Source organism: Oncorhynchus clarkii, chromosome 3 (genome assembly GCF_045791955.1).
Source record: "Oncorhynchus clarkii lewisi isolate Uvic-CL-2024 chromosome 3, UVic_Ocla_1.0, whole genome shotgun sequence".
NCBI classification, from domain to species: Eukaryota; Metazoa; Chordata; class Actinopteri; order Salmoniformes; family Salmonidae; genus Oncorhynchus; species Oncorhynchus clarkii.
Genome location: NC_092149.1, coordinates 13,603,593 through 13,625,112, shown reverse-complemented (window position 1 = coordinate 13,625,112; position 21,520 = coordinate 13,603,593). Strand labels below are relative to the sequence as shown.

Sequence of the window (21,520 nt, the reverse complement as noted above, 5' to 3'; positions counted from 1 at the left end):
AACACACACACTGAGCTGTCATTAAACACACACACTGAGCTGTCATTAAACACGCACACTGAGCTGTCATTAAACACACACACACTGAGCTGTCATTAAACACACACACACTTACCTGTCATTAATAAACACACACTCAGCTGTCATGAAACACACACACTGAGCTGTCATTAAACACACCCACATTGAGCTGTCATTAAACACACACACACTGAGCTGTCATTAAACACACACACTGAGCTGTCATTAAACACACACACACTGAGCTGTCATTAAACACACACACTGAGCTGTCATTAAACACACACACACTTACCTGTCATTAATAAACACACACTCAGCTGTCATGAAACACACACACTGAGCTGTCATTAAACACAACCACATTGAGCTGTCATTAAACACACACACTGAGCTGTCATTAAACACGCACACTGAGCTGTCATTAAACACACACACACTGAGCTGTCATTAAACACACACACACTTACCTGTCATTAATAAACACACACTCAGCTGTCATGAAACACACACACTGAGCTGTCATTAAACACACCCACATTGAGCTGTCATTAAACACACACACTGAGCTGTCATTAAACACACACACTGAGCTGTCATTAAACACACACACTGAGCTGTCATTAAACACACACAAAGTGTCATTAAACACACACACTGAGCTGTCATTAAACACACACACTGACTGTCATTAAACACACACACTGAGCTGTCATTAAACACACACACTGAGCTGTCATTAAACACACACAAAGTGTCATTAAAAACACACACTGAGCTGTCATTAAACACACACACTGAGCTGTGATTAAACACACACACTGAGCTGTCATTAAACACACACACTGAGCTGTCATTAAACACACACACTGAGCTGTCATTAAACACACACACTGAGCTGTCATTAAACACACACACTGAGCTGTCATTAAACACACACACTGAGCTGTCATTAAACACACACACACTGAGCTGTCATTAAACACACACACTGATCTGTCAATAAACACACACACTGAGCTGTCATTAAACACACACACTGAGCTGTCATTAAACACATACACTGAGCTGTCATAAAACGCACACACTGAGCTGTCATTAAACACACACACTGAGCTGTCATTAAACACACACACTGAGCTGTCATTAAACACGCACACTGAGCTGTCATTAAACACACACACACTGAGCTGTCATTAAACACACACACACTTACCTGTCATTAATAAACACACACTCAGCTTTCATGAAACACACACACTGAGCTGTCATTAAACACACCCACATTAAGCTGTCACTAAACACACACACACTGAGCTGTCATTAAACACACACACTAAGCTGTCATTAAACACACACAAAGTGTCATTAAACACATACACTGAGCTGTCATTAAACACACACACACTGAGCTGTCATTAAACACACACACTGAGCTGTCATTAAACACACACACACTTACCTGTCATTAATAAACACAAACTCAGCTGTCATGAAACAAAAACACTGAGCTGTCATTAAACACACCCACATTGAGCTGTCATTAAACACACACACTGAGCTGTCATTAAACACGCACACTGAGCTGTCATTAAACACACACACACTGAGCTGTCATTAAACACACACACACTTACCTGTCATTAATAAACACACACTCAGCTGTCATGAAACACACACACTGAGCTGTCATTAAACACACCCACATTGAGCTGTCATTAAACACACACACTGAGCTGTCATTAAACACACACACTGAGCTGTCATTAAACACACACACTGAGCTGTCATTAAACACACACAAAGTGTCATTAAACACACACACTGAGCTGTCATTAAACACACACACTGACTGTCATTAAACACACACACTGAGCTGTCATTAAACACACACACTGAACTGTCATTAAACACACACAAAGTGTCATTAAAAACACACACTGAGCTGTCATTAAACACACACACTGAGCTGTGATTAAAACACACACACTTATCTGTCATTAAACACACACACTGAGCTGTCATTAAACACACACACTGAGCTGTCATTAAACACACACACTGAGCTGTCATTAAACACACACACTGAGCTGTCATTAAACACACACACTGAGCTGTCATTAAACACACACACTGAGCTGTCATTAAACACACACACTGAGCTGTCATTAAACACACACACTGAGCTGTCATTAAACACACACACACTGAGCTGTCATTAAACACACATTCTGAGCTGTCATTAAACACATACACTGAGCTGTCATAAAACGCACACACTGAGCTGTCATTAAACACACACACTGAGCTGTCATTAAACACACACACTGAGCTGTCATTAAACACGCACACTGAGCTGTCATTAAACACACACACACTGAGCTGTCATTAAACACACACACACTTACCTGTCATTAATAAACACACACTCAGCTGTCATGAAACACACACACTGAGCTGTCATTAAACACACCCACATTGAGCTGTCATTAAACACACACACACTGAGCTGTCATTAAACACACACACTGAGCTGTCATTAAACACACACAAAGTGTCATTAAACACATACAATGAGCTGTCATTAAACACACACACTGAGCTGTCATTAAACACACACACACTGAGCTGTCATTAAACACACACACACAGAGCTGTCATTAAACACACACAAAGTGTCATTAAACACACACACTGAGCTGTCATTAAACACACACACTGAGCTGTCATTAAACACACACACACTTACCTGTCATTAATAAACACACACTCAGCTGTCATTAAACACACCCACATTGAGCTGTCATTAAACACACACACTGAGCTGTCATTAATCACGCACACTGAGCTGTCATTAAACACACACACACTGAGCTGTCATTAAACACACACACACTTACCTGTCATTAATAAACACACACTCAGCTGTCATGAAACACACACACTGAGCTGTCATTAAACACACCCACATTGAGCTGTCATTAAACACACACACTGAGCTGTCATTAAACACACACACTGAGCTGTCATTAAACACACACACTGAGCTGTCATTAAACACACACAAAGTGTCATTAAACACACACACTGAGCTGTCATTAAACACACACACTGACTGTCATTAAACACACACACTGAGCTGTCATTAAACACACACACTGAGCTGTCATTAAACACACACAAAGTGTCATTAAAAACACACACTGAGCTGTCATTAAACACACACACTGAGCTGTGATTAAACACACACACTGAGCTGTCATTAAACACACACACTGATCTGTCAATAAACACACACACTGAGCTGTCATTAAACACACACACTGAGCTGTCATTAAACACATACACTGAGCTGTCATAAAACGCACACACTGAGCTGTCATTAAACACACACACTGAGCTGTCATTAAACACACACACTGAGCTGTCATTAAACACGCACACTGAGCTGTCATTAAACACACACACACTGAGCTGTCATTAAACACACACACACTTACCTGTCATTAATAAACACACACTCAGCTTTCATGAAACACACACACTGAGCTGTCATTAAACACACCCACATTGAGCTGTCACTAAACACACACACACTGAGCTGTCATTAAACACACACACTAAGCTGTCATTAAACACACACAAAGTGTCATTAAACACATACACTGAGCTGTCATTAAACACACACACACTGAGCTGTCATTAAACACACACACTGAGCTGTCATTAAACACACACACACTTACCTGTCATTAATAAACACACACTCAGCTGTCATGAAACAAAAACACTGAGCTGTCATTAAACACACCCACATTGAGCTGTCATTAAACACACACACTGAGCTGTCATTAAACACGCACACTGAGCTGTCATTAAACACACACACACTGAGCTGTCATTAAACACACACACACTTACCTGTCATTAATAAACACACACTCAGCTGTCATGAAACACACACACTGAGCTGTCATTAAACACACCCACATTGAGCTGTCATTAAACACACACACTGAGCTGTCATTAAACACACACACTGAGCTGTCATTAAACACACACACTGAGCTGTCATTAAACACACACAAAGTGTCATTAAACACACACACTGAGCTGTCATTAAACACACACACTGACTGTCATTAAACACACACACTGAGCTGTCATTAAACACACACACTGAACTGTCATTAAACACACACAAAGTGTCATTAAAAACACACACTGAGCTGTCATTAAACACACACACTGAGCTGTGATTAAACACACACACTTAGCTGTCATTAAACACACACACTGAGCTGTCATTAAACACACACACTGAGCTGTCATTAAACACACACACTGAGCTGTCATTAAACACACACACTGAGCTGTCATTAAACACACACACTGAGCTGTCATTAAACACACACACTGAGCTGTCATTAAACACACACACTGAGCTGTCATTAAACACACACAAAGTGTCATTAAAAACACACACTGAGCTGTCATTAAACACACACACTGAGCTGTGATTAAACACACACACTTAGCTGTCATTAAACACACACACTGAGCTGTCATTAAACACACACACTGAGCTGTCATTAAACACACACACTGAGCTGTCATTAAACACACACACTGAGCTGTCATTAAACACACACACTGAGCTGTCATTAAACACACACACTGAGCTGTCATTAAACACACACACTGAGCTGTCATTAAACACACACACTGAGCTGTCATTAAACACACACACACTGAGCTGTCATTAAACACACACACTGAGCTGTCATTAAACACGCACACTGAGCTGTCATTAAACACACACACACTGAGCTGTCATTAAACACACACACACTTACCTGTCATTAATAAACACACACTCAGCTGTCATGAAACACACACACTGAGCTGTCATTAAACACACCCACATTGAGCTGTCATTAAACACACACACACTGAGCTGTCATTAAACACACCCACATTGAGCTGTCATTAAACACACACACTGAGCTGTCATTAAACACACACACTGAGCTGTCATTAAACACACACACTGAGCTGTCATTAAACACACACAAAGTGTCATTAAAAACACACACTGAGCTGTCATTAAACACACACACTGAGCTGTGATTAAACACACACACTGAGCTGTCATTAAACACACACACTGATCTGTCAATAAACACACACACTGAGCTGTCATTAAACACACACACTGAGCTGTCATTAAACACATACACTGAGCTGTCATAAAACGCACACACTGAGCTGTCATTAAACACACACACTGAGCTGTCATTAAACACACACACTGAGCTGTCATTAAACACGCACACTGAGCTGTCATTAAACACACACACACTGAGCTGTCATTAAACACACACACACTTACCTGTCATTAATAAACACACACTCAGCTTTCATGAAACACACACACTGAGCTGTCATTAAACACACCCACATTGAGCTGTCACTAAACACACACACACTGAGCTGTCATTAAACACACACACTAAGCTGTCATTAAACACACACAAAGTGTCATTAAACACATACACTGAGCTGTCATTAAACACACACACACTGAGCTGTCATTAAACACACACACTGAGCTGTCATTAAACACACACACACTTACCTGTCATTAATAAACACACACTCAGCTGTCATGAAACAAAAACACTGAGCTGTCATTAAACACACCCACATTGAGCTGTCATTAAACACACACACTGAGCTGTCATTAAACACGCACACTGAGCTGTCATTAAACACACACACACTGAGCTGTCATTAAACACACACACACTTACCTGTCATTAATAAACACACACTCAGCTGTCATGAAACACACACACTGAGCTGTCATTAAACACACCCACATTGAGCTGTCATTAAACACACACACTGAGCTGTCATTAAACACACACACTGAGCTGTCATTAAACACACACACTGAGCTGTCATTAAACACACACAAAGTGTCATTAAACACACACACTGAGCTGTCATTAAACACACACACTGACTGTCATTAAACACACACACTGAGCTGTCATTAAACACACACACTGAACTGTCATTAAACACACACAAAGTGTCATTAAAAACACACACTGAGCTGTCATTAAACACACACACTGAGCTGTGATTAAACACACACACTTAGCTGTCATTAAACACACACACTGAGCTGTCATTAAACACACACACTGAGCTGTCATTAAACACACACACTGAGCTGTCATTAAACACACACACTGAGCTGTCATTAAACACACACACTGAGCTGTCATTAAACACACACACTGAGCTGTCATTAAACACACACACTGAGCTGTCATTAAACACACACACTGAGCTGTCATTAAACACACACACTGAGCTGTCATTAAACACACACACACTGAGCTGTCATTAAACACACATTCTGAGCTGTCATTAAACACATACACTGAGCTGTCATAAAACGCACACACTGAGCTGTCATTAAACACACACACTGAGCTGTCATTAAACACACACACTGAGCTGTCATTAAACACGCACACTGAGCTGTCATTAAACACACACACACTGAGCTGTCATTAAACACACACACACTTACCTGTCATTAATAAACACACACTCAGCTGTCATGAAACACACACACTGAGCTGTCATTAAACACACCCACATTGAGCTGTCATTAAACACACACACACTGAGCTGTCATTAAACACACACACTGAGCTGTCATTAAACACACACAAAGTGTCATTAAACACATACAATGAGCTGTCATTAAACACACACACTGAGCTGTCATTAAACACACACACACTGAGCTGTCATTAAACACACACACACTGAGCTGTCATTAAACACACACAAGGTGTCATTAAACACACACACTGAGCTGCCATTAAACACACACACTGAGCTGTCATTAAACACACACACACTTACCTGTCATTAATAAACACACACTCAGCTGTCATTAAACACACCCACATTGAGCTGTCATTAAACACACACACTGAGCTGTCATTAATCACGCACACTGAGCTGTCATTAAACACACACACACTGAGCTGTCATTAAACACACACACACTTACCTGTCATTAATAAACACACACTCAGCTGTCATGAAACACACACACTGAGCTGTCATTAAACACACCCACATTGAGCTGTCATTAAACACACACACTGAGCTGTCATTAAACACACACACTGAGCTGTCATTAAACACACACACTGAGCTGTCATTAAACACACACAAAGTGTCATTAAACACACACACTGAGCTGTCATTAAACACACACACTGACTGTCATTAAACACACACACTGAGCTGTCATTAAACACACACACTGAGCTGTCATTAAACACACACAAAGTGTCATTAAAAACACACACTGAGCTGTCATTAAACACACACACTGAGCTGTGATTAAACACACACACTGAGCTGTCATTAAACACACACACTGAGCTGTCATTAAACACACACACTAAGCTGTCATTAAACACTCCCACATTGAGCTGCCATTAAACACACACACACTGAGCTGTCATTAAACACAGACACACACTGAGCTGTCATTAAACACACACACACCTTGAGCTGATGTCTGACAGAGTGGCAGTCTGCGTTTAGGTAGAGTACCAGGGTCTCCTCCTCGTTTATAGAGCAGGAGTGTGTTGGGGCGCAACACACACACAACCCATTCTCCACCTGCAAAACACACAGAGAATTAACACACACGCATCCCCCCCCCCCCCCCCACACACACACACACACATACTCTCCACAGGGCTGTGTGCACCTCTCTGATTCAGATGGGTTGGGTTAAATGCGGAAGACACATTTTGGTTGAATGCAGTCAGTGGTGCAACCCATTTCCCCTTTCCCTACATACCTGGCAGGTGAGGAGTGACTTGACCATCTGTGCATTCTGACAGGAGAGCATGGATCCAGCCAGACTAAGGATGACACACACAGCAGACAGCAGCATGAAGAGGGACACCTGGAGAGGGAGACATGGGGAGGACACACATGGGATGAGTAACCTTGCCTGTGACCTAAATACTTGTTCTAGCTGCCTATAGGCTGTAGCTCGGTGGGCTCGGTGTGCAGATGACCTGTGTTCCAATCAGGTAGCAGGTTGGTCAGTTACATACACACGCACAAACACACACACGCACAAACACACACACACACGCACAAACACACACACACACACACCATAGACATATAAATAGACACTTGTGTACTACTCACCACAAGAGTGAGTGGTCTTCTCCATGAGATAAGTCCAACTAACCCTGATGCCACAACCTAAGAACAACACACAAATTACAGTAAGGAAAATACATTCATCAATTATCACATCTAGAACACAATCAACCACAGCCAGGAAATATGGAATCATTTCAATATTCGGAAGAGGTTTCCTCCATGAATCCTTTCCTCCATCTGCACTCCATCTCCCTCTGACAGAGACATTCTCCATATTGCTTTCACCTATAAAACAGCCTTCTGTCTTTTCAGGGGTGAGTTTCACATTCAGATGTAGGATCTTCATTTGAGACAGTTTGGTGCAGTTTGGACAATAATCCTGCTGCAAAAGGAAATGTGAATTATTATGTGAATTATAATTTGCGGATATTTTTGTAGGGGTTGATACATTTTCAGTTAGGGCAAATCAAGTCAGAAATGTCAAAGTGGAAAAACTCAAATACACTACAAGTTTGCATTTCATGCTTCGCATGAAATAGTGATCAAATGAAGGTCCCCCATCTGTAAAATATAAATCTATTTTTTTTGCATTACGATCATGTTCCTCCATTGCATAATGGACTTATGATTATCCTGCTAAACATGATATTTAGGTCTCCAGAATAGTCCCTCCTTGTCAGTGCAGATGAAGGAAAGGTAGTGATTCAGCCCATTTAGAGATGCTCCCACAGGATACTCACAAAGAAGCCGGCCCAGAAGGGGCAGGACTGTCGGACGCGGGCTGAGGATGTGAAGGCCATGCTGGTGAAGGAGAAGGCCAGGACCATGCCCCCCAGGCCCAGGTGGCACAGCCCCAGGTACAGCAGCAGTTTGGCCCCACCCTGACGGCCAGACATGCCCCGGCAGCTATCTGACCAGCCCCTAGACCCAGAGGCTGACACTACACTGCTGGAGTCTGACGGGGATGGCATGGCTGGTGTGTGTATGTGTGGAGAGTGGTGAGTCTGTGTATGTGTGCGTGTGTGTAAGCCTATATGCGGTGTGTGTGTGTAAAAGAGAGATGGAGAGTTTGTTGCTTTGAAAAAAATCGCCCCCTTTTCACTTTGGCCCTGGGTTGTCAATTGGCAGATGACAAAGCCCGTTGTGCAATCCCCAAGGTTCCACAGTTTCCAAAAACTCTCAACTCAGAAGACTGGGCTATTTAGCATATGAAAACAGCAATAGCTGCTTAGCAGAGTGTATATGTCCTATTACATCTGCACCCCAGACAAACTTCAACATGTTCACGTGAGGAGAAAAATAAGAAAAAATACCTAGGGCTAATCCTTGAGAACATGAATGCATTTACGACACACAGCTCCGTTCTGTTCCTCTGTCTCCATATCTCTACCTTCCAAGGCCCATAGCATTGCGGTGGGCGGAGCCCCGAGGCCGCAGTCCTGTAGCTGCACCGGTTATTAAGCACCAGATATCCCGTTGTTTCTACCGTAATGAGAAACCATATGTATTGTGTGGCGGTGAGTGGGTCTGGATCTTGTCAAGGTGACGAGGAACAAGCATCGAAACAAGGCCCGAGTTGTCCTGTCCTCACGAAGGTCCGACTACCGGACCTATCCGAAGGATGAGAGAGATAGCTCTTGATCAGATCTTAATCGGTCCGGTCGGCAAACCGTTCAGGTTAAGAAATTACTTAAATCCGTCGAAAGTAAACGTAAATCAATTATAGAAAGTCCATATTCCTTGAGCCGTCCGCACGTTTGTGCTGTTTTCATTTGCTATGCCTCCTCTTTCCATATTTTACCTCCATGGGAGTTTTGCGATGGACCACACAAACTCACCCCCTCTGTCCTCTTCTCTCTTCCCTGCAGCAGTCACGCGGGCCTCCCGTTCTGCTCGTGTATATCCCGCACATCTACCTCACTGCACCGAATTATACGTCACACACACATCTCAAGCGATCGGTTCCAGTTTCACACACATCCGTTTCCCAAGTCTAAGAGCCTTGCTGATGATCATTCTTCTCTTCCCCGTTCACCATCACCCCACCCCTCCATTCTCTCTCCTTCACCATAGAGGCAAAAGAAAGGAATGCCTAGTGTTTGTAAACCGACACGTCGTCATGTGACGAAAAGGCACGCCAGACGCGCGTGGAGGATGCGGCAAAGCCCGCGTGTCCTGGTGCTGATGCTGCGAGGGAGGGGCATCCACCTTCAAGGTTTACTGCAGCCAGCCAATCAGATAGGATTTCACTGCACTGTGAGGCCTCCAGGAAGTTTGTAGTCCCAGGACTATAGGCAGTTGTAGTTCACTATTATACACGTCTCACACTATAGGACTGTCTGCGTGTTACATTATGTTTCACTTTGGTTCCATCCTCATCTCTTATAGAGGCCTATACATACCAGGGGGAAAGAGGGGCTCAACAAGAACATTTATGTAAGCCATTAAAGGACACATGTTAGATTTATTCATGAAACTGTGAAGGTTTGGAGAGTGGGAGACAATGCACTGATTCCTGTAAGCTGAGATACACTAGTTTAGTGGGAGAGACAAGAGTGATGCACCAAAATGCAATTCACTCTGAGAAAATTCAAGTATAATCCTACAAAATAGAAGGGTTCTTTTTGACAGTCTTTTATTGAATAGGCTAAGCAGCGCATATGTAAACTGGTATACATTGGTCATAAGATAATTGATCATAAGATAATTGATCAGATAAGGAATGGTTGATAGGGTGAACATGTGTGTGAAGGAAAAGAGGAAAGGTGAGGGAGGGGACAGTGAGATATCAGAGTAAAAACACACAGGGTGCATCATCTCAATAGTCTGGAGTAGCTTCTTCCCCTTGTCTTCTTCCCAGAAGCCACTTTAGAGTATTGAAATGAACCCATAGACAGAGAAGCTTGCTGGCACAGTAATGATTATGTAGTGTCTGGCATGGGAAGAGACATCATTCCTTCCTTCCTTCAGAGTAATCACTGATCTGACACGTTTGGATTGGTGAGAGTATCGAGGTGAAAGTCTTGTCCAATCACAGTACAGTAAATGATATATGGAGAGATATATTTGCAAATCTATCCAGTAGTACATCAGTGATTACCTCCAGGGGTGCATTGGACCAGGGCCCTGGTCTGTCTGAAAGAGGAAGGAAGGGTGTTTCTTTTTTTCCAAAGCTGTTGAACAGGTGCATGAGATAAAAGGTCTGTATGTCTATCAGATCAGAAAGGGTCAGTTTGTCTATCAGATCAGAAAGGGTCAGTTTGTCTATCAGATCAGAAAGGGTCAGTATGTCTATCAGATCAGAAAGGGTCAGTTTGTCTATCAGATCAGAAAGGGTCAGTTTGTCTATCAGATCAGAAAGGGTCAGTTTGTCAGATCAGAAATCAGATCAGAAAGGGAAAGGGTCAGTTTGTCTATCAGATCAGAAAGGGTCAGTATGTCTATCAGATCAGAAAAGTTTGGATCAGAAAGGGTATGTCTATCAGATCAGAAAGGGTCAGTATGTCTATCAGATCAGAAAGGGTCAGTATGTCTATCAGATCAGAAAGGGTCTATCTATCAGATCAGAAAGGGTCAGTTTGTCTATCAGATCAGAAAGGGTCAGTATATCTATCAGATCAGAAAGGGTCAGTATGTCTATCAGATCAGAAAGGGTCAGTATGTCTATCAGATCAGAAAGGGTCAGTATGTCTATCAGATCAGAAAGGGTCAGTATGTCTATCAGATCAGAAAGGGTCAGTATGTCTATCAGATCAGAAAGGCTATCAGATCAGAAAGGGTCAGTTTGTCTATCAGATCAGAAAGGGTCAGTATGTCTATCAGATCAGAAAGGGTCAGTATGTCTATCAGATCAGAAAGGGTCAGTATGTCTATCAGATCAGAAAGGGTCAGTTTGTCTATCAGATCAGAAAGGGTCAGTATGTCTATCAGATCAGAAAGGGTCAGTATGTCTATCAGATCAGAAAGGCTATCAGATCAGAAAGGGTCAGTTTGTCTATCAGATCAGAAAGGGTCAGTATGTCTATCAGATCAGAAAGGGTCAGTATGTCTATCAGATCAGAAAGGCTATCAGATCAGAAAGGGTCAGTTTGTCTATCAGATCAGAAAGGGTCAGTTTGTCTATCAGATCAGAAAGGGTCAGTTTGTCTATCAGATCAGAAAGGGTCAGTATGTCTATCAGATCAGAAAGGGTCAGTATGTCTATCAGCAAAAAAGAGAACATCTCATCCCTCTATGTCCAACTCTCATCAGCATCATTCCATCCCTGTCTCTATGACACTTGCTTTATTCATCTGTTTTTGTTCCTTTGCTTCATCTATCCATCTCATTCTCTCATCACTCCTCTCATATTGCACTTCCCTGTCTCCCTCTTCCACATCCTCAATCCAACCATGTACCACACTTTATGTAGTAGAAGAATAGTTTACAACAGGCACAACCCAGATCACTCATCTTTACGTAGTGTGGAAAACACAGGCAAAATTACAATTCAGGGTGAACTATCCCTTTAAGAGCATCATGTACCATCACCATAGTTACAGCATATAGATCTAAACTCCTGTCACTCTCTAGAATGCCCCCTGTGCTCCTCCTAAACAGCTATGAGCTGCTATGAACATAGAAATAAAACAAATGGAAAGGAATGTCTGTGTGTTGTCCTAATTTAAATTATTTGGCTATGACACTGAAAAGTGATTCTATGGCAGCGGTGCACAACTCAGGTCCTCAAGGGTCCCCATTATGGTAGTAGTTACCTTGATTGTTACAGTAATACCTGCTGCTTTTTGACCTTGTCTCTCCATCAGGAACTCATTTCGATCCGAGGAGCCCAGTGATTACACTCTCGAGACAATCTACTGTTACATCAACTGTTCAATCAAAAAGCAAGAATGTGATTGGCAGTTTGACTGAAAGGTCACTTGTTAATGTTCCTGGTTAATCAAGGAAAAATAATTGACATAGAGAGATAGAATGAAACACAGCAGACTCTTGTTCCATTAAGGAGCTGTGCACCACTACTCTACAGTGTGAAGTCCAGAGCCATGGGATTACAGAGTTCAGCAAACTCAGTTTGGGATTTAGAATTTGATCGACCACCATGTTGGTTCCAAAAAATCTAGTTCAACAGATCATTGTAGAAGGAATTCCTTTTGGAATGTTGTCTCATGGAACATGTGGAGCCAACATGGAAGATATTTTCCTCTGTATGGCTCTGGTGGAGTGTAAACATACCATGTCAATCAGTCAGTCACCAAGACAACAAAGCCATTGCAGGAGATTGAAGACAGTTGATACAAAACATGTTTTGGTTGAAATCAAGGTGGTGTTCATCCTATTGTTTAAACAAACCACTGGATATTCCTCTGTAAAATGCCCTTGGACCACCTCAACACAGTTACATGGTCATTAAAAGTGCAATCCAGAAGTTTGCTTTCTGGTCAAAAACAGTGTAGTAGCACTTTTTAAAGGGGAGGGGGAAGTAAATGAAAACATTGATATTTCTTCAAGTCAATAGTGTTTGAAATTGATCTTGTTGCCACAGGGGACAGAGAACTTGTGGATTGCGCCTTTGAAACCATTTCCTTTGCAATAATATTGTTCCTATATGTGATAGTTCCCTCAGGCAACGAAGAGTCAGCCAGGACAGGCCAGCTCTGCCTCTACAGTAGGAGACATTTGGAGGATTTCTTCTCAGCGTTGGTGATTTTGACCTCGCGACCTGTGGGGCCCGGCTTCTTGCTGGACTTCAGTAGAATATCTCGAGCCAAAGCCATAAAAGACTACAGAGAGGCAGGAAGAGGTGGAGGGAGAGAGGGGCAGAGAAAGGGTAACAGTAGGTGAGAGGGGGTATGGGGATTATTAGGCTATGTGGCACATGTAACCTGTATGAAAAGGACAACATATCACCCATATTCCCCATGTGAAATGCATAATAAAGGAGCAGATGAAGACAGACTCTGTGATTGGATAAAGGACATTAATATAATATCTAAAATAACATATTTATCTCACCTCATCAACATTGATGCTGGCCTTTGCACTGGTCTCAAAGAATCTGATCCCATGATCCTTTGCCAGCTGTCAACAACAGAAGACAAGTGTGATTACACCAGGATATGATGTCACTTCCCTCTCCTAATCAGCAGAGTTTATGCCACGTTCAAAACAACTGGGAACTCAGAAAAATACGAGGTCAAATCATGACGTCAGTGATCTTCAGGTTGAAAAGTCGGAGCTCTTCGCCCTCAGTGATCCACACATCCATTCATCCATCATTAACATCTGCACATCAGTGTCAATATCATTGAAAGAAAACACTTCATAATCAAAACAATGATCATAAAAATGGTAGAGGCTCACCTTTTCCCCCGTTTCCTTGGATACCTTCCTCTTGGCCTCAATGTCACACTTGTTAGCTAGCAACATCCGGCTGACCCCCGCTGATGCATTCTGGGGGATAAAAGATAGGGAGTTGGCATCCATCGCATCCATTTTATATTTCAATGATGTATCCCTCAACTTCTGCCCTTAGTTCTGCCTCCCCAAGCACCCTCTAGGGGAGGCTTTAATTCAGCTCTAATTTGGAGCCATGTCTAACTCTTGGTTCAGATGGGGAATCATGAACTCATTTGAATATGTTCACTTTGAACTGTTATCTTTGTTAACTATGCAAACAAAATTAAACAAATGTAAACATGTTTCTGGGAGTGCAGTTGTATGCCCCGTTATTCACTAAAGGAACCCCCCTAGAAAACAGACTAACATCTAGTCTCAATGTAACTCGTTACTGTGGTTTATAGATGGCAATAAGAAGTCTGGTCAATCAGAATATTGTCCTGTGCAGTCATTCCATAAGACTGTCTGTCTAGGGGTTGTTTAATGTCCTGTGCAGTCATTCCATAAGACTGTCTGTCTAGGGGTGTTCCCCTGCGTGTTCCCCTGTCAACAGCCAGTCTGTGTTTCCCTGTCAACAGTCAGTCTGTGTTTCCCTGTCAACAGTCAGTCTGCGTTTCCCTGTCACCTCCTTGATGCTCTTCATCCAGTTCTGAATGTTCTCGTAGGACTTCTCGTCTGTGATGTCATACACCAGGATGATGCCCTGAGAGATCACGTGAGACATGAGTCAGACAAAAATAAAACATTGTGCAATTCAAAATCAACCTGATGGATGTAAGAAATGTGATACTAATAGTTCCAGTCATAACCTTACACCCACAATGTTCTCTGATATCTTCAAAGGTGAAGAGAGAGGGAAGGCCCGTTTATGCCTGGTGCTAAGATGTCCCTTTTGTCCTGATCTTGTCCACATTCTGATTGTGCTCACAGTTTTAGACAGGTGTAGATGATTAAATCACTTGTGATCTGATTGAGAGAGAGTTGAGAGGCTCACCATAGCTCCTCTGTAGTAGGCTGTAGTGATGGTCTTAAACCTCTCCTGCCCTGCTGTGTCCCTGAAAACAGAATACATTAGGGAAAATGTTTCACCAAAGTAGCTCTTTGAACAACCTGGAGTACAGATGTAGGATCTTAATTTGAGCCAGTTCGCGACAACAGGAAAATAATCCTGCAGCATCAAGAAATGGGAATTATTATGTGGATTATAATTACTGGACATTTTTGTAGGGGTTGATACATTTTCCATAAGGGTAAATCATGTCTGAAATTTCAAAGTGGAAATTACACATTTTAGAACCCTTTTTAAAAATCAAAAACACTACAAGTTTGCATTTCATACTTTGCAGGAAGATTCTCAGCAACAAAAGCATGATCAAATTAAGATTTGAAATCTGTAGTAAGCACTGAAACTACTGCAGATGTGTCTGTGTTGGCAGTTGGTGGCTGTTCTTTCTCTACACATTTCCTGTTTTTCTAATGCAGCACCCAATTGAAAGAGTACACCGTTTACACATACATATCCAGAGCCATACAGCCTTTACACACGCGTGTCCAGCACATCATTTATCCACGCTTCTGCAAAAACATTACGCTATGGTCACACTAATGTTCTCACAGCACAGAACGTAGAAGTTCCCCACCTACACACTGAGCTATGGTCAGCAAAGGAGGTTGGTGGCACCTTAAATTGGGGAGGACAGGCTCGATCTAATGACTGGAGCGGAATAAGTGAAACGGTAACAAATACATCAAACACATGGTTTCCATGGTTTCCAGGTGTTTGGTGCCATTCCATTTGCTCCGTTCATGCCATTCTCCCATCAGCAGCCTCCTGTGATGGTCAGTATGGCATATCCCCCCCTAACGGCTCAAGTCAGGATTTGGGGAGGTTAACCTGATCCTGTATCAAAGGACAACTTCTACCAGGGGTGTGGAATCCACAGAGATGAGACATGCGTATGTTTCATGCCAATTCAATAAACTCTTTATGGCTGCTTCAGACTGACTTTATGATAACTCACTGGCATTCACTGACAGATAAAACATAGGTGAAGTCATAGTCTACACCAAAGGCCTTGCCAGTCAATGTCTCAGTGTACTCAGTGACATATGCCAGATATACACTATATATAAAAAAAAAGTATGTGGACACCTCTTCTGAAATTAGTGGGTTCGGCTATTTCAGCCACACCCATTGCTGACAGGTGTATAAAAATCGAGCACACCGCCTTGCAATCTCCATTGACAAACATTGGCAGTAGAATGGCCTTACTGAAGAGCTCAGTGACTTTGAATGTGGCACCGTCATAGGATGCAACCTTTCCTACAAGTCAGTTCGTGCTAGAACTGCCCAAGTCAACTGTAAGTGCTGTTATTGTGAAGTGGAAACGTCTAGGAGCAACAACGGCTCAGCCATGAAGTGGTAGGCCACAAAAGCTCACAGAACGGGACTGCTGAGTGCTGAAGCACGTAGCGTGTAAAAATTGTCTGTTGTAACACTCACTACCAAGTTCCAAACTGCCTCTGCATAAGAACTGTTCATCGGGAGCTTGATGAAATGGGTTTCCATGGCCGAACAGACTCACACAAGCCTAAGATCTCCATGCATAATACCAAGCATTAGCTAGAGTGGTGTAAAGCTAGCTGCCATTGGACTCTGGAGCAGTGGAAACATGTTCTCTGGAGTGATGAATCACGCTTCACCATCTGGCAGTCCGACAGACAAATCTGGGTTTGGCTGATGCCACGACAAAGCTACCTGCCCCAATGCATAGTGCCAACTGTACAGTTTGGTGGAGGAGGAATAATGGTCTGGGGCTGTTTTTCGTGGTTCGGGTTAGGCCCCTTAGTTCCAGTGAAGGGAAATCTTAACACTACAGCATACAATGACATTCTGGACGATTCTGTGCTTCCAACTTTGTGGCAACAGTTTGGGGAATGCCCTTTCCTGTTCCAGCATGACAAAGCCCCCGTGCACAATGCCAGGTCCATACAAAAATGGTTTGTCGAGATTGGTGTGTTAGAACTTGACTGGCCTGCACAGAGCCCTGACCTCAACACCATATTAATGCCCATGAATCTGGAATGAGATGTTCAACGAACAGGTGCCCACATGCTTTTGATCACCGCGAGCCTACCAGACGAGCTAAATGCCCTTTATGCTCGCTTCGAGGCAAGCAACACTGAAGCATGCATGAGAGCACCAGCTGTTCCAGATGACTGTATGATCACGCTCTCCGTAGCCGATGTGAGCAAGACCTTTAAACAGGTCAACATTCACAAAGCCACGGGGACAGATGGATTACCAGGACGTGTACTCAAAGCATTACCAACTGGCAAGTGTCTTCACTGACATTTTTAACCTCTCCCTGGCAGAGTCTGCAATACTTACACGTTTCAAACAGACCACCATAGTCCCTGTGACTAAGAAAGCGAAGGTAACCTGCCTACATGATTACCGCCCCGTAGCACTCACTTCGGTAGCCATGAAGTGCTTTGAAAGGCTGGTCATGGCTCACATCAACACCATCATGCCAGAAACCCTAGACCCACTCCAATTCGCATACCAACCCAACAGATCCACAGATGATGCAATTTCTATTGCACTCCACACTGCCCTTTCCCACCTGGACAAATGGAACACATATGTGAGAATGCTGTTCGTTGACTACAGCTCAGCGTTCAACACCAGTGATCAAAAAAGCTAATCACTAGCTAAGGACCCTGGGAATAAACACCTCCATCTACAACTGGATCCTGGACTTCCTGACGGGCCACCCCCAGGTGGTAAGGGTAGGCAACAACACATCTGCCATGTTGATTCGCAACACTGAGGCCCCTCAGGGTGCATGTTGAGTCCCCTCCTGTACTCCCTGTTCACCCACAACTGCGTGGCCAAGCACGACTCCAACACCATCATTAAGTTTGCTGAAGACACAACAGTGGTAGGCCTGATCACCGACAACGATGAGACAGCCTATAGGGAGGAGTTCAGAGACCTGGCAGTGTGGTGCCAGAACAACAACCTCTCTCTCAATGTGAGCAAGACAAAGGAGCTGAACGTGGACTATAGGAATAGGAGGGCCGAGCTGACCCCCGATAACATCGACGGGACTGAAGTGGAGCTGGTCGAGAGTTTCAAGTTCCTTGGTGACCACATCACCAACAAACTATCATGGTCCAAACACACCAAGACAGTTGTGAAGAGGGCACGACATCACCTTTTCGGCATGGGTCCCCAGATCCTCAATAAGTTCTACTGCTGCACCTTTGGGCGGCAGGTAGCCTAGTGGTTAGAGCGTTGAACTTGTAACTGAAAGGTTGCAAGATCGAATCCCCGAGCTGACAAGGTAAAAATCTGTCATTCTGTCGAACAAGGCAGTTAACCCACTGTTCCTAGGCCGTCATTGAAAATAAGAATTTGTTCTTAACTGACTTGCCTAGTTAAATAAAGGTCAAATTTAAAAAATCAAGAGCATCCTGACCAGTTGCATCACCGCCTGGTACGGCAACTGCTCGGCATCTGACTGTAAGGCGCTACAAAGGGTAGTGTGTACAGCTCAGTACATCACTGGGGCCAAGTTTGCTGACATCCAGGACCTATATACTAGGTGTGTCAGAGGAAGGCCCAAAAAATTGTCAACAACTCCAGTCACCCAAGTCATAGACTGTTCTCTCTGCTACCGCACGGCAAGTGGTACCGGAGCGCCAAGTCTAGGACCAAAAGGCTCCTTAACAGCTTCTACCCCCAAGCCATAAGACTGCTGAACAACTAATCAAACTCCATTGTTGGTTAATAGCTTGTAAGTAAGCGTTTCACGGTATTTGATTTGATTTTGATTTGTAGTGTAAATTGCAGCTATTGCATACTGGGATTGCTTGTCTTTAGTCTGACAAGACGACAAACAATCTAAATCTTGCATTCCTAAATGGAAACAGTAGTCCTAAATAGAAACAGTAGTCCTAAATGGAAACAGTAGTCCTAAATGGAAACAGTAGTCCTAAATGGAAACAGTAGTCCTAAATGGAAACAGTGGTCCTAAATGGAAACAGTAGTCCTAAATGGACCTTTCATTCTGTCTTTGTCTGGATCCTCTTCTCTTACCAGACTTGCAGTTTGACTTTCTTTCCCTCCACGTCTATTGTCTTTACTTTAAAGTCGATGCCTGAAGAAAGGATGGGAGGATGACAGAGAGAGGGGAGGGAGGAGGTCGACAGGAAGGGAGGGAAGACAATGACTTAAATTCCCACACACATTGCAGCAAATATAGGTCATGCCAATTAAACCATGTTGACATGCATGGAGGGTGAGACAGGCATTCTCAATTCATCAAACTTTCACTGGGATAGTAAAGTCTGTCTAGCTCTGCCCCATTCTGCCATATACACACACACACACACACACACACAGTCTCCGGGTTTGTTATTATCTGTGTTTCCTGCAGGACAGGGACGGAGAGAGAGGACAGAGAAGATGGGCGTCTTAAACTGTGAATTCCAAGGGAGGACAACCATTTTTCTGCTAATGAGAGACTGAAAAGAGATAGGAGAGATAGGAGGAATGGGGGTGGGTGGAGCCTCTGGGTAAAGTGAGGGAGGGGAGAGGGGGATATGGAGAAGATATAGAAACAGCAGCACAGCAACAATATAGGTGAACTACAATAGGGATATCAGATTGAGATATAGGAAGACAGCGATAGAGACGTGTAGAGACATGAACACAGCAGAACTGGAAACGTGAGATAACTGCGTGGTGAAAGTGATAAGAACGTGGCATTATATGTTGCTGACATAATGGTGCCTATATCAGCAATGACAAATTTAAAGGGTTGCTGAATATTTTGGGGCCGATTAGGCAATAACCGATTAAATGAGATTTCGTAGAGCTAGGCTACATACCGATAGTTGATATGTAGGTTGAGTTGAAGTTGTCCTCAGCAAATCGAATAATCAGACATGTTTTCCCCACTCCACTATCTCCGATGAGTAATAATTTGAAAAGGAAATCGTACTTCTTCGCCATAATGTTTTTCAAAGTTTTTGGTGAATTATCAGAAACTACGACCTTTTACAAAACCAGTACTTTCCAATGTTCTTCTTACACTTATGTGTAACGAGGTTAACAAATGCCTTAAAAAGTATTGCTCGACATACACAAAGGTCAAAATTACACTCTCATTTCTCCTGGGGAGTTTCTGCTTTTCTTTAGCACAAAATCCGCTTCTTTTCCCTTTCCCTTGGAAACTGTCACCGGTAAATACGGTTCTCCCCCAATGTCTCTTTTGGTCCGAGAAAAATAAGAACGCCACAAGTTAAAAACGAAAGTTGGAACAAACGCTTCTGCACTTCAATGGGCTATACAATTCTACAGCCCCACAAAGCTTTGTTAAAATCAATTTATCAAGCCAAAATGTCAAGTTATTTTCTTCCAAAGGCCGATTAACATACATCCATTCCATACAGACAGGGCTACGTTTTCGCCCAAAAACTTTCTACTGACGAAGTTAATGTAGGATTACGTAGAGAGGGAGAGGTTCAGTTATTACAGTGGAGGGAACAGACTGAAATGGGACAGCAGGAATGGCCGATACTGCTTATAGACAGCAGAGGGCGCTCGACCATATGAATGAAGTCAATGGTTTTAGCTGTATTATAGAGCCCCATGTACTGAAAAATGTCATATCTCTGAATACGTGTATCCTTAGTACCATATTTATTTTTCGTGGATAAAACAACGAGTAACAAACACGATTTGACTGACAATTAAATGAAGAGATGAGGTGGATGAGAAATACAAAATTGAATGTCTCTATTAAAAATGAAGTGGTCTCTCCTTCACACTGCGAGAGAAATCTAACAAAATCAAATGTGCCAGTAA

The 21,520-nt window shown here is 42.9% G+C and overlaps 2 protein-coding genes across 2 annotated transcripts in view; both read right to left on the bottom strand.

Moving 5' to 3' along the window:
• LOC139405733 (protein ENTREP3-like) overlaps window positions 1–9,224 on the bottom strand; it is a 33,407-nt gene extending 24,183 nt beyond the window's left edge. Inside the window, exons 1-4 of the mRNA XM_071148158.1 lie at window positions 8,988–9,224; window positions 8,290–8,346; window positions 7,928–8,035; window positions 7,627–7,743 (exon numbers count right to left, since the gene is read on the bottom strand). Of these exons, the coding sequence (XP_071004259.1) occupies window positions 7,627–7,743; window positions 7,928–8,035; window positions 8,290–8,346; window positions 8,988–9,218 (513 nt within the window). The 5' untranslated portion in view covers window positions 9,219–9,224. The remainder of the gene's footprint in view (window positions 1–7,626; window positions 7,744–7,927; window positions 8,036–8,289; window positions 8,347–8,987) is intronic.
• Window positions 9,225–10,868: 1,644 nt separating this feature from the next.
• LOC139388307 (ras-related protein Rab-13) lies at window positions 10,869–21,215 on the bottom strand. The gene is made up of 7 exons (XM_071134909.1): window positions 20,542–21,215; window positions 19,748–19,808; window positions 15,638–15,698; window positions 15,269–15,346; window positions 14,608–14,697; window positions 14,260–14,325; window positions 10,869–14,027 (listed from the first exon to the last, which is right to left on the bottom strand). Exons 1-7 carry the CDS (start codon window positions 20,663–20,665, stop codon window positions 13,908–13,910), a joined length of 600 nt encoding a protein of 199 aa, XP_070991010.1. The 5' UTR covers window positions 20,666–21,215; the 3' UTR covers window positions 10,869–13,907.
• Between the last annotated feature and the right edge of the window lie 305 nt (window positions 21,216–21,520).